At 42.9% G+C, this 13627-nt stretch overlaps 1 protein-coding gene across 3 annotated transcripts in view; it reads left to right on the forward strand.

Moving 5' to 3' along the window:
- Window positions 1-7378, forward strand: part of ak8.L (adenylate kinase 8 L homeolog) — a 50111-nt gene extending 42733 nt beyond the window's left edge. For all 3 annotated transcript variants that reach the window (XM_041572121.1, XM_041572120.1, NM_001095393.1), the window contains 2 exon segments: window positions 5347-5427; window positions 6943-7378. In XM_041572121.1, coding sequence (XP_041428055.1) covers window positions 5347-5427; window positions 6943-7198 — 337 coding nt within the window. In that variant the 3' untranslated portion in view covers window positions 7199-7378.
- Window positions 7379-13627: the final 6249 nt, after the last annotated feature.

The following is a 13627-nucleotide window of genomic DNA, read 5'->3' on the forward strand; positions in this document are numbered from 1 at the left end:
CCATTTTATCCAAATAAACCAAAATTTTAAAAACTATTTCCTTTTTTTCTGTAATAATAAAACAGTAGCTTGTACTTGATCCCAACTAAGATATGATTCATTCTTATTGGAAGCAAAACCAGCCTTTTGTCTTTATTCAATGTTTCCATGATTTTCTAGTAGACATAAGGTATGAAGATCTAAACTAAAGAAAGATCTGTTATTTGGAAAACCCCATGTCCCGAGCTTTCAGGATTACAGGTCCCATAACTGTAAATAAAAACACTCAATTGAACACTGATGGGTGATCAGTTTACAGGCTTGAGCATTTTGGTGGCAACTAATGTGTAGGTTAACGAATTGTTGACAGATACCCAATCCTAATGCTATTTGCACCCGTCCTGCCCCTGCTCTGACAGATTATGGAAAGTTTAAACACATTTCTGGGGGTTTTAGGGACAGGTTTTATGTGGTATTACAGTTTTGCTAATGAAGGTGAAATTGCCCTTTAAAGGAGAAGGAAAGGTTAAAACTAAGTAAGCCTTATCAGAAAGGTCCATCTAAATATACCAGTAAACCCCCAAAGTGGTGCTGCTCTGGGTCCCCTGTCAAAAGAAACACTGCATTTCTTTCCTTCTATTGTGTACTCATGGGCTTCTGTATCAGACTTCCTGCCTTCAGCTTAAACCTCATTGCCCTGGGCAAGAGCATGCTCCATTTGCTCCTCTCCCCCCACCCCTCCCTTCTCTACTGTAATCTGAACCCAGAGCAGAGAGAGACTCAGACAGGAAGTGATGTCACACCATGTTACTACTGCAGCTCCTATCCTAAACAAACAGAGAGTTTCTAGAGCTTTTTACTCAGGTATGGTAAAACGTTCTACAGAATAAATATAGCATTCTAGCTTGCACTATTGCAGCTAATCTATTGGCAATAAAATGCCTCCGTAACTTTCCTTCTCCTTTAAAGGAGAAGGAAAGGCCTATTTAATTGGGGGTGCCAACAGTTAGCCACCCCAAGTGATTATATATATACACAGAACTTACTTCACACTCGAGGCCGGTGCTCCTATCAAGAGATAACTGGGGTTCTTCCAGCGAGCACCACGGGGTATCGGCTTCCTTCTTCTTCTTTCTTCAAATTTCCCGGGGCAAACGAAATAGCAACTTCTTCGTTAAAGTTCGGCTTTTCACTCTACTGCACATGCGCACATGCGCACCTGCGTGAGGAAAGAAGAAGCTGGAAGCCAATGGCTCCATGGTGCTCGCTGGAAGAAGGGGTGTGAGGTAAGTAGATACCATCACTTGGGGTGTCTAACTTTTGGCATCCCCAAGGTAAGAGTGGATTTCCTTCTACTTTAAGCAGTTTCCCCAAGAGACCTGCTTATCTTAAATAGTTACAATTGTATCTTTGCTTTTAAATTGTTACAAATGTATCTAAGTGCACCTGCCAAGTATTCCGGGCTCTCTGCCAAAATGCCTCTTATTGAATTAAGTTTTAGAAACTTTGTATCGTTTTCTGGCTGTTCAGTGCAGGAGATTAAAGAGAAACTAGGGACATTTCAGTAAGAATCCGGTATTGCGGTCAAAATAGGGACTGCGAAAAACGGGACAGTTGGGAGGTATGCCCGGCAGGCCCGGATTTGTTGGGAGGCCACCAAGGCCGGGGCCTAGGGTGGAAGGATTTAGTGGGGGGCATGCTGCCCAATCAGACCCACATTGGTTCAGAAACACTGAGGATGCGCAGGAGATATGATAGTTTTCTAAATTTCCAGTGCACCAGTCGCCATTGCTCCAGTCCCGATGATGGAAATTTGAGAGAATAAAAGGGAGGAGACGGGCGCAGAATGACCACGGGCCTAGGGGTGTCCACTATATAATCTGGCCCTGATGCCCTGGAGCCTATAGGACCAGTGGGCAGGTTGGGGTGTTTTACCTGCTGTTTGCCATTACTCCAGTCTGCCATAGGGTCATTATCAGGGAGCAGGCCCGGACTAGCACTCTGTAGATTCTGCTAAAATCCCAGAAGGGCCACTGTAAGATTCTATAGACAGTCACTATTTATTAGTTGTTTGGGCCTCAGCGTACTTTAAATTCCAGGGCCTAGTTTGAAAGTCAGTCAGGACCTGATTGGGGCCATATACCAGTCAGGGGCCTGTGAGACACACTAAGTCCTGATTCTGTTATGAAATATAAACAAGAAAGGGCAACTTGTGAGCCAGATGAAGTGAGCTTCTTAAGCCCCCCATACATGGGCCGATAAAAGCTGCTTACAGACCGAGTCTGAGCCATCCGACAGGCTTTCCCTATCAATATCTGGCCGAAAGTCAGGCAGATCTCGATCAGGCCGGTTAAAAAATCCCTTTGGATCGTGGCTGCATCTATGCGTGTATGCATTCCCGGGATCCGACCGCCCGTATCGGATCCATTATGATCCAATCGTTGGGCCGTAGGGCCCATGATCAGATCAGCCCGATATCGCCCACTTCAATGTGGGCATATCGGGGAGAGATCGCCAAACGAGCGGATCTCTATGTCTATGGACACCTTTATTATGATCTCAGTTCCCCTTTAACGATTTAGTCTCGCAAGCTCCGTGTGAAGAAGCCATTGGCGTGCAATGAGTGTCAGCGAGATGTAAAACAAAAGACGATCGTATGCCGCTGCCTTTTAATCATGTAATTGCAGAGCGACATTTAACACGGCGGGTTTTGCGTTACCCCCACCCAGTTTGGAGAAAAGGGAGGAGGCTCTTGAAGCACCCAGCACCCCATCCCTCCTCCCTCGCCCTGTGCTGGGAGCACTTTAACTAAACTCAACTTTGGCTCGGCTTCTACATATTACAGCAGCGACACGGACGCACACAATTGAAGTCTTTGAGAGCGATGAAATATGCATGGGGTATCGGTGACAACCCCATAAAGTCAAGCAATTAGCCGCGTAATCCGAGAGGCCGGCGAGAGAGCGGATCGCAGGGAAGCCGGGGTTCTCGAATTAGTTAAATGCATTTTGTAGCTCCTCATTCCATCAAATCAACTAACACTTCCTTTAATTGGCTGCTAAATTATACAGCCGCGGCACATTATCATTTAATAACCCGTAAACATTGCGAGGGCCCCGCTCTCAAGTCTCCATCGCTCTCATTAATTCCTTAATTCCGGCTGATGGCAGGGGAGACAGGAGAGGCAGCTTGAACAGTGAGCCTCGGGCAATAAAATAAGGGAAAGAACTCCGCAAGGTGTATGGGGGGGTATTAAGGCCTTTTTTTATTTTTATTTTTTTTACCACTGCTGTCGGAAATTCAATCTGCGAGCTGTCAACAATCGCACTGTACCCCCCCTCCCCGCACAAAGGGTGACTGACAGATTCCTGCAGAGCCTTGTCAAGCTATCTTTAAACATCAAGCCAACCAGTAAACAGAGCCCGATGTATATTAAATCTCCTTCCGCGCCCTCCCCTTCTCATTTTTGATTCTGCCGCCCCCATCGCTCTCTCCCCTTCCTACACACTCTGTCTCCATGAATATTTCATGCCGCCGTCATAAATATTAATTCTAATAGCCGGGCATAGTCGTTATTATTGCTGTTATGTGACAAACAGACATTAAATATTCAGGGGCCTCTTTATATATATAAAATAAATTACATTGACGCACTTGATTGGGCATCTTTTTTTTTTTTTTTTACCACTTCCCCTTTGGAATAATTATAATTCTAGCAATTAAAAGGGCAAATGAAAAAAAAGAAAATTTTCACTGATAAAAAAAATTTCATATTTAGTCACTTTCATAAATAAAAAGTGTCATTTTTTAAATAAGTTTTTATTTAACATTTTCAATTAAACATTACATAACTGGGTTGTAAAGTAAAAAAATTAAGAAAAGGCAAGGAAAGGGGAAGAGCCCATTTGGTCTTAGTAAATCCATTCCCTAGAGGCGCTGGTAACCATTCAGGCTCTGGAGTATTATGTTTTAGCCAGTGACCCCATATCCCTTCAAATTTTCCAGGGCACCCACATCAAAAGTGTCTATATTTGATAAAAAAATACTTCCCCATTTGCTGTCATGCAAGTGGGGGAAGTATTTTACCAGGCACTACTGACTTCCTGTAGTTTTTCTACCTATGCTTTTTAAATGATTTTTCTTCCTCTTTTGCTGCTTTTCATATTTCATGAGTGGCCTCTGTGCTATAATTTTATAATTATTTCCTTTCTATTTACTTTCTCTCCTATTCATCATTCAAAGCACTGCCTGGTTGCTATGGTAAACTGGACCCTAGCAACCAGATAGCCGCTGAACAAAAAGCAAAATCATTAAAAAGCAATGGACAAGCAACCCTATCGTGGGCACACCTTTTTTGGGCATAAGTTGCATCATTGGACCAGTGAGTGGGGCATGTAACAAGTAATTAACAGGAGGTGGTCCTCATATATAGGTTAGAACTAAGTGACTGTTGTATTGGCATATGGGTTTCATTAATGTTTGGGTGCCTGTTCCATTGATATGTTGGCTGTTCTGATGGCATATAGGTGCCTATTCAATTGGTGTACAGGTGCCCATTCTGATGATGTATGGGTGTCTGTTCCATTGGTGTATGGGTGCATCATAGAATGTTGTTTTCTTCCCACTCCATACTTATTCGTCTTCGCAGCCCCAGGAGATTGCACTGCGCCCGTCTCCACCATTATTTTTTTCTTAACAGCCTTTAAACATCCTGTATTATTAAAGAGATATAAATTATTATAGGCCTGATACATTTTTAAAATGTGCAGCATCACTTGGCATCAGTTTCATTTTTCTGCTTGCCACCCTGCTGCTTTGTTAAACTTCTCCTTCACCCCAGTGGCACTCGGGAAGGGAACTGAACAGACATCCATCTCCCGGCACATTAAATCATTCTGTGACATCATATCTGGTCCTGGTTTTGCCAAGTCAGACACTGCCATTATCCTCTGGCACCTTTATATTGTGTATTTAGGGGTCTGTTCCTGCTGAATTGTGCTTAGTACAGGGAATACCTATGCTGCCATAGTTTTATGGGATCTCTCTGTACAGACTATGAGCAAACTTAGGGGACTGTTCCTGCTGAATTGTGCTTAGTACAGGGAATACCTATGCTGCCATAGTTTTATGGGATCTCTCTGTACAGACTATGATCAAACTTAGGGGGCTGTTCCTGCTAAATTGAGCTTAGTACAGGGGGATACCTATGCTGCCATAGTTTATTGTACAATTGTTTATGCAGAGTTATGAGTTATTGCCAGCGCTGCAGTGCAAAATGGTTTCAGCTTCAGCCCAGCCTGTTATTTCCATTCTATGATTCAGTGCAACAAAGACAATAACCATTTTCCTTCTTGTCTTCCCCGGCAGGGTCTTCTCTCTGGATCTCTCAGACGATGTTGTTATAGAGCGTCTGTCTTTGTGTATGACAGATCCGGTCTCTGGAGAGAGGTTGGTACTGACAGTTATTGGTTTTAGGATGATCTGGTCACATCAGCTCACGCGCAGCAACATTCGGACAGATTATAATGAGTCTGAACATAACCTGATGCTGGCGCACATTCAGCTCAGGCAAGCAGCAGCAAATTTAGGTTAATGTTTATACAACAGCTGCCTGCCACATTCTACATGCGCCCTCTAAATATAGCACATCACTATACACTGAATGATTCAGGCACAATCATTATATGCCCTTTAAGCCCTGGAGATGAAGCAGATTTGTTTTCATTTTAACAGACAGTACAGAATAAGGGTAGCACATCCCTTCACTGTATATTTCTATTTATACCTATGGGTGGGAGCTGTGATATTGATTCCCTTAGACAGTACAGTATGAGGGTATAGCTTATTGCGTGCCCAGAACATTCCTTCGCTGTATATTTGTATTTATACATATGGGAGGAGGTGCCATATTGATTCCCTTAGCCAGTATAGTATGAGGGTATAGCTTATTGCGTGCCCAGAACATTCCTTCTCTGTATATTTATATTTATACATATGGGAGGAGGGAGGTGCCATATTGATTCCCTTAGACAGTACAGTATGAGGGTATAGCTTATTGTGTGCCCAGAACATTCCTTCTCTGTATATTTGTATTTATACATATGGGAGGAGGTGCCATATTGATTCCCTTAGACAGTACAGTATGAGGGTATAGCTTATTGTGTGCCCAGAACATTCCTTCTCTGTATATTTGTATTTATACATATGGGAGGAGGTGCCATATTGATTCCCTTAGACAGTACAGTATGAGGGTATAGCTTATTGTGTGCCCAGAACATTCCTTCTCTGTATAGTTGTATTTATACATATCTGAGGATATATAGGATACATATTGATTCCTATATATTGTCCATATGTTTCCTTCTAGACAAGTGCTGAGGGGCAGTCTATGGGTTCTGGCAAATGCCAGAGTGGCTGATATAAGATGCCATAGACAGTCAGTAGATATTAGGCTTGTGGGGTTGGCTGGCTGAGTCTCAGTGTACTTGAATGCCAGGGCCTATATTGAATCCCAGCCAGACCTGCTCAGGGGGCCCAAATTAACTAGGTAGGACTGTGTGACCCAAAAATTGGTTTGAAACCAGTTTTGCAGCTTATTTAACTGGCGTACTCTTGCAAGTCAGCCCAGTTTTATAGACTATTCACTAATTGCGTTTAAAAACTGCTTGCCATTGCGTTTATAAACTGCCATTAGTGCTCTGATCAAGCCCCTGTCCCTTGCCCTGTAAATTGCTGTCAGAATGTTTTAGTTCCACCCACTGCTTGAGTCACAGACTCTGAGTCCCTTTCCCTCCTTGGCATGAGGTCCCACCATTCAGCAGACTGGGGAGGGGGGTTATTTCAGTAACAGTGGGAGGGTGAATGGTAAATATATTTATTAGAGTATCTAATTGTATATATACTACAATTACAGTGATTTCATTGTTTTTATGCCCACCCCTTCCCATTTACTCTATGCTGCAGGTACCACAGCATATACAAGCCGGCACCCAGATCGGAGGTACAAGAGCGTCTGCAGCAGAACCCAAAGTATTCTGAGGAGAAGGTTCAGGCGAGGCTAGACGCGTACCACGCTAATGCCGACGAGCTGGAGGAGTTTTATCAGGATGTCATTCACATTAATGCTGATCAAGACCCATACACGGTGTTTGAGTTCATCGAAAGCTACATTGTCAGCCCCCTGCCCAAATCTCTCCCCGAGGAGCCCACATCTCCCTAATGACTTGCAGCACATACACTATTAATATTGCCTTAACTGGCTGTATCACAGGGAGGCGAGATTGGGCCCTTCTCCTCCTGTTAGTCCCTTTGCTGTTTCACACAGACACCTGAAATTGCCCCCCACCTCCAGTTGGCTTCCTGATGTGGGATCCAGAATAAATAAACCAACATAAAATAATTTCCCAATAGTCACCCTGGCATTTGCTAAAATGAGTTCCCTTCCTGGAGCGGTTGTACTGGCAGATACAGTAGATATAATTAATGGAAGGGATGGATGCCTTTTTGCAGACGAGGAAATACAAAACGGCTCAGATTAGGACTCTCAGTACAGCGCTGCTCCAGGGACTGGTCCCATTGCAGTTAGGAAGAGTTTGTACCCATTCTGGGGCAAATAAGACACCTACAGATGGGGTTTTTATTCCTTTTTTTCTTTCAGCTAAATATAAGTTTGGAGGTGTGATGTTTTCTCACACTTAAAGGAATGGTTCACCTTTAGTATGTTATAGAATGATCAATTCTAAGCAACTTTTCAGTTGGCCTTCATGTTTTCTTTTTTTATAGCTATTTGCCTTCTTCTTCTGACTCTTTCCAGCTTTCAAATTGGGGGGGGGGGGGTCACAGACCCCATTTAAATAACAAATGCTCTGTAAGGCTACAGCTGTATTGTTATTGCTACTTTTTATTATGCCTTTTTCTATTCAGGCTTTTTCTATTCATATTCCAGTCTCTTATTCAAATCAAAGCATGGTTGCTAGGGTCATTTGGACATTAGCAACCAGACTGTTAATATTGCAAACTGAAGAGCTGCTGGATATAAAGCTAAATAACTCAAAAACCACAAATAATAAAAAATCTCTCTCTTCATCATACTAAAAGCTAATTTAAAGGTGAACAACCCCTTTAAAGGAAAACTAACCCCCCAACTATTAAATGTTCTCTGACCAGTGTCTAGCTCTCTTGCTAGATGTCTCCATTCCTAGGCTGTAAAATAATTGTCCTCGGTGCATTTAAGGGCAGAGACACACCCTCAGATTCGGGGAGATAAGTCGCCCTGTGACAAATCTCCTCTTCTTCTGGGCGACTAATCTTCCCAAACTGCCTCCAGCCGGCTAGAATTGTAATCGCCGGTGGGATGGCAATCAGTGCACTTCCTTTTCTGAAGTCACAAAATTGCCTCAAGAGGTTGCTGGGCAACTTTGAAAGATGAAGTGCTCCGAGTGCTATCCGGCTGGCGATTTAGATTCTAGTCAGCGGGAGACAGTTCGTAGAGATTACTCGCCCCGAAGAAGTGGCAATTTATTTCCGAGCGACTAAATCTCCCTGAATCTGAGCATGTATCTCTGCCCTAAAGAGAGCTGTGCGATTCTCTTGCTGCAGAGGCTGCTGTGGAAGATACATTAGATATCTTTAAGGAAGGGGTGGATGCTTTTTTAGCAGGAGAGTAATCAAAAGGTAGCTACTGTGTATTTGGACTATGCTGATGCAGAAACCAGTGTTTATCATCTCCAGAATCTGCTTGGAGCTTATGCCGGTTTATCTGAATGCAGATCAGCTGCACAGCTCCTGTTTCATGCGGCATGTGGGAGTTGTAGGAAGGCTGCAGCCTGTCAGTTGTATGTTGGTATCTGTGGTCACATGTCCCTTCCCCTGCGCTTCTGCACACTGTGCCTCATTTATTTTGCTGATTAATATTCTCATTCCGCACGTATCTCTGCTCGCTCTATTAGTTCCCCTTGAGTGGCTCGCTGGATAATGTGAGCATTGTCTCATTGACATGCATTCATTCCGGCTCTGCTTGTAGCCCAGGGTCAGGGGTCGGCTCCCCAAGGGGGTTGTAGCATGGCCCACGGAAGGAGCAGAAGCTTTAGCAGAACATGTTAATACACTTGTCTGATTCTCCCTGTGCAGCACCACTATCACTCGCCGCCAGTCTAATTATCACAAACAAATGCCACTCATTGCATCACTTTACATTGACTTAAGTCAGATAAAAAGGAGGCAGATGCGTATCCTTAAAGCCCCTGATCATGTTACCCCTTCTTGTAGGTTATTAATACAACTTTTATCTGATGAGAGTAAGTCAGTGAATAGAGGCTAGGGTGGGGGCAGGTATGCCAAATGAATATATAACATGCAGTCTCCCCTCCTAAGACTCACTATAGCATCTACAGACATCAAGGGCCCACTCTACTAGCAATTACATGCAGACATATAGGAAAAAAGCTGATGCCAATGTTCCCTTTCCTTGGCTTTATTAAGGACCCACCTTCCCTATAATTAAAGGGTTAACTTGTAAAACCTTTACCAATTCATTTAAATGCTGCATGGCTGCACATAAATCAGTTCAGTCTGCAGCATGCATCTAAATGAATTGCTAATTGGTCATGCAGGTGGTGTATTCCATATGAGTTTGTTTTTACTACACAATGCTCTTACCTCTGTTCCGACGCGAGGAAGCGCAGTCGTCACGTCGGATACGCCGAATAGAAGTCATGACTGTCGGATGAAGTCGGAACATGCAGCGTTCGCATCCGACAGTCGCGTTGTGACGGATGAAATTAGCTTCTACACGCGACATTTCTATTTCTTACATTAGATGTGGCGCATCCAACGTGATGCCTGCGCTTCCTCGCGTCTGAGTGGAGGTAAGCGCATTGTGTAGTTCTACCCTTAAAGGGATACCCTATTTGCATTAACTTTAACACTGTTGAGATAACTTTTAGTATGATATAGAGCGTAATATTTGTGGTTTTTGAGTTATTTAGCAGCTCTCCAGTTTGCAGTTTCAGCAATCTAGTTTCTAGGGGTCCAACCATGCACTGATTTTGAATTAGAAACTGGAATATAAATAGGAGAGGGGCTGAATAGAAAGATGAGTAATAAAAAGTAGCAATAACAACAAATATGTACAGAACATTGTTTTTCAGATGGGGTCACTGACCCCCCCCCCCTTTGAAAGCTGTAAGAGTCAGAAGAAAAAGGCAAATGATTAAAAAAAACTATAAATCATGAAGACCTATTTAAGTTGCTTGGAATTGGCCATTCTCTAACATTCTAAAAGTTAACTCAAAGGTGAAGCGCCCCTTTAAATGGTTGCTATTACGAATGCCCAAATATGGAAGTATTAAAGAGCAGGCCCGGACTGGCAATCTGTGGGTTCTGGCAAATGCCAGAGGGGCTGCTATAAGGTCCCATAGAAAGTCAGTATTTAGTGGGCTGGTGGGGGATGTTTGGGCCTCTGTGTACCTGAAATGCCAGGGCCTATTTTAATTCTCAGTCCAGACCTGTTAAAGAGTATTACCCCATCAGCGCCTGAGCATTCATTATAATAACCAGCAATGTAGCTTTAATAGATTCTGGGCCTCATAGCAAAATCTGTTTAAGCAGAGACCTACATTTTGTTGGTCAGCTGATATCCCAGAGCCCTCTGGGTGTTGGAACCCATGCTACTTATAATTAAAACAAAAATACATATATAACACCCCGATCCACTCTTTCCATGCCCCATTGCTTTCAAACACCTACATTCCATTCTAGACCCACAGATTGGACTGCTTCATCTGTCCCTGCCTGCTACTGCCATGGGACTCCCCTATATTTCTTTCCTGCTGGTGACCCTGCAAATATATAGTGATATATATATATATATTTCAGCTACTGCTGCCCTATGTCCAATGCTTATGGTTTCAAAGACTACAACTCCCAGCATCCTCAACCTGCCAAAAATCAAATGACTATTCCAGAACAGAGTATTTTTAAGCTAACCGTAGGCATAACAAGAATATCCATCAATATGTAAATATGTGCCATAGTGATTTCTCATCCACTGCTGTGGCTCCGTCCCTTGTAGATACCACGCTGTGGAATGTGTTGGTGCCAGAAGGTGAATGAAGCTCATATGAAATAGGCTGCTGTGTTGGGAAGCAACTGGTTGGATTCCCCGAGTCTTTCAATACAGAGATATGAGCAAGTGCACTGTTGTTGGAAGCGGCAACATGAAAGTAGGTGGGAGCGGAACGTGTGAGATGCACCACTTGCTCTGCCATCTCTTACACCCAGGCATATGCTGATCTTCTGTCAGACATCTGCATCAGCCGGCTTTTATGTGGAAATGTTCCTCGGAAGTCCTGCTGGATAACTTGATGCAGCCCCCCACCCAATTCACCCCAAGAAAGAATGGATTTCTTTTATGTGAGAGATTCTGAGTGTCTCAGTTGTTATTGTTCTGCATCTCCAGTTGGTACAGACATATCTGTGCATGGCGGCTTGTTTTCCTTTGGAGTGTTACTCTGTATATACATATCTACATAACACAAGTGCCGCTTACTTGTATGCAACAAACATGGATTAGTCATGCCTTCATCCTCAGGTTGGATAGTCTTTACTCATAATGTGCAACGGAAGTTGCCATATTTTAAACACTAAATTCTGTACCTGTGCCAAAGATATATGGAAGTTGCATCTATACAGACTATGAGCAAACTTAGGGGGCTGTTCCTGCTGAATTGTGCTTAGTACAGGAGAATACTTATGCTGTCATAGTTTTATGGGATCTCTCTGTACAGACTATGAGCAAACTTAGGGGACTGTTCCTGCTGAATTGTGCTTAGTACAGAGGAATACCTATGCTGCTATAGTTTTATGGTATCTCTCTGTACAGACTATGAGCAAACTTAGGGGACTGTTCCTGCTGAATTGTGCTTAGTACAGGGGAATGCCTATGCTGCCATAGTTTTATGATATCTCTCTCTGCGGACTATGAGCACATTTAGGGGCTGTTCCTGCTGAATTGTGCTTAGTATAGAGGAATATCTATGCTGCCATAGTTTTATGGGATCTCTCTGTACAGACTATGAGCAAATTTAGGGGCTGTTCCTGTTGAATTGTCTTTAGTACAGGGGAATACCTATGCTGCCATAGTTCTATGGTATCTCTCTGTTCAGACTATGAGCAAACTTAAGGGACTGTTCCTGCTGAATTGTGCTTAGTACAGAGGAATACCTTTGCTGCCATAGTTTTATGGGATCTCTCTGTACAGACTATGAGCAAACTTACGGGCTGTTCCTGCTGAATTGTGCTTAGTACAGGTAATACCAATGCTGCCATAGTTTTATGGGATCTCTCTGTACAGACTATGAGCAAACTTAGGGACTGTTCCTGCTGAATTTTGCTTAGTACAGGGAATACCTATGCTGTCATAGTTTTATGGGATCTCTTTGTACAGACTATGAGCAAATTTAGGGGGCTGTTCCTGCTGAATTGTGCTTAGTACAGGGGAATACCTATGCTGCCATTGTTTTATGGTATCTCTCTGTACAGACTATGAGCAAACTTAGGGGACTGTTCCTGCTGAATTGTGCTTAGTACAGGGAATACCTATGCTGATATGGTTTTATGGGATCTCTCTGTACAGACTATGAGCAAATTAAGGGGGCTGTTCCTGCTGAATTGTGCTTAGTACAGGGGAATATCTATTGGGATAACTTTATGAGTTCTCTTTGTGCAGATTGTGAGCAAATTTAGTGGATTGTTTTTATTAAATTTTATAAAAGTTGGCAACAAAAGGCAGTCCAACCATACAGGCGTATAGTCACCTTTGTGTTGTTCTGTTTGTTCAGTTTGAATGGTAAGAACAGTAGGAAGTCCAGAATGCTCAGAAACTGGGATTTTCCAGATAACAGAACTCTCCGTAATTTGGGTCTTTATATCACATTACAGAGAAAAAGGAAATCATTTTGAAAAATGTGGATTATTTTTATAAAATTGAGTCTAATGGAGAAGGCCTTTCCTTAATCCAGGAGTGTCTGGATAATGGATCCCATACCTGTACAGAGAAGCTGCTGAGAGCTATAATTATCAATCCACCAGGATAGAAGTAGCATTGGTCTGAATGGCACCTTGTGGGCCCAGATTGTCAGGCAGTATGGTAGAAACCAGCCAAATCCCATTATTGCGCCATGCACCCTGGTATGTGTATAGGATATAACATGTGTATAGTGCAAGGAATAGGCAGAACACAAGGTTTCCAAGTTTGTATATATTCTCCTTCCAAAGTGTCTACTGATATACTGGCTAGAAATCTCTTTCAGGTGAGTTATCCCAGTATAGAGACAGAGAATGAGTTGTTCAGGCCAGTATACTGGTCATTTTGGAGCCATGAGCCCAACACACCTCCCCGTAAATAAACACAAGGCTGTATTTAGATTAAGGAAACATTGGGAATTATTCTGATTGGATTATGATATCACAGTCCGATTGGATGATGATATCACAGTCCGATTGGATGATGATATCACAGTCCGATTGGATGATGATATCACAGTCCGATTGGATGATTGGTGCCACACTGTGCCAGAACTTGGAATATTTTTGTCCTGATCAACGTGCTGAATTATTTAGTACTGTGCATGGATTCCTGAGTTCAGTT

This window comes from Xenopus laevis, chromosome 8L (assembly GCF_017654675.1).
Source record: "Xenopus laevis strain J_2021 chromosome 8L, Xenopus_laevis_v10.1, whole genome shotgun sequence".
NCBI classification, from domain to species: Eukaryota; Metazoa; Chordata; class Amphibia; order Anura; family Pipidae; genus Xenopus; species Xenopus laevis.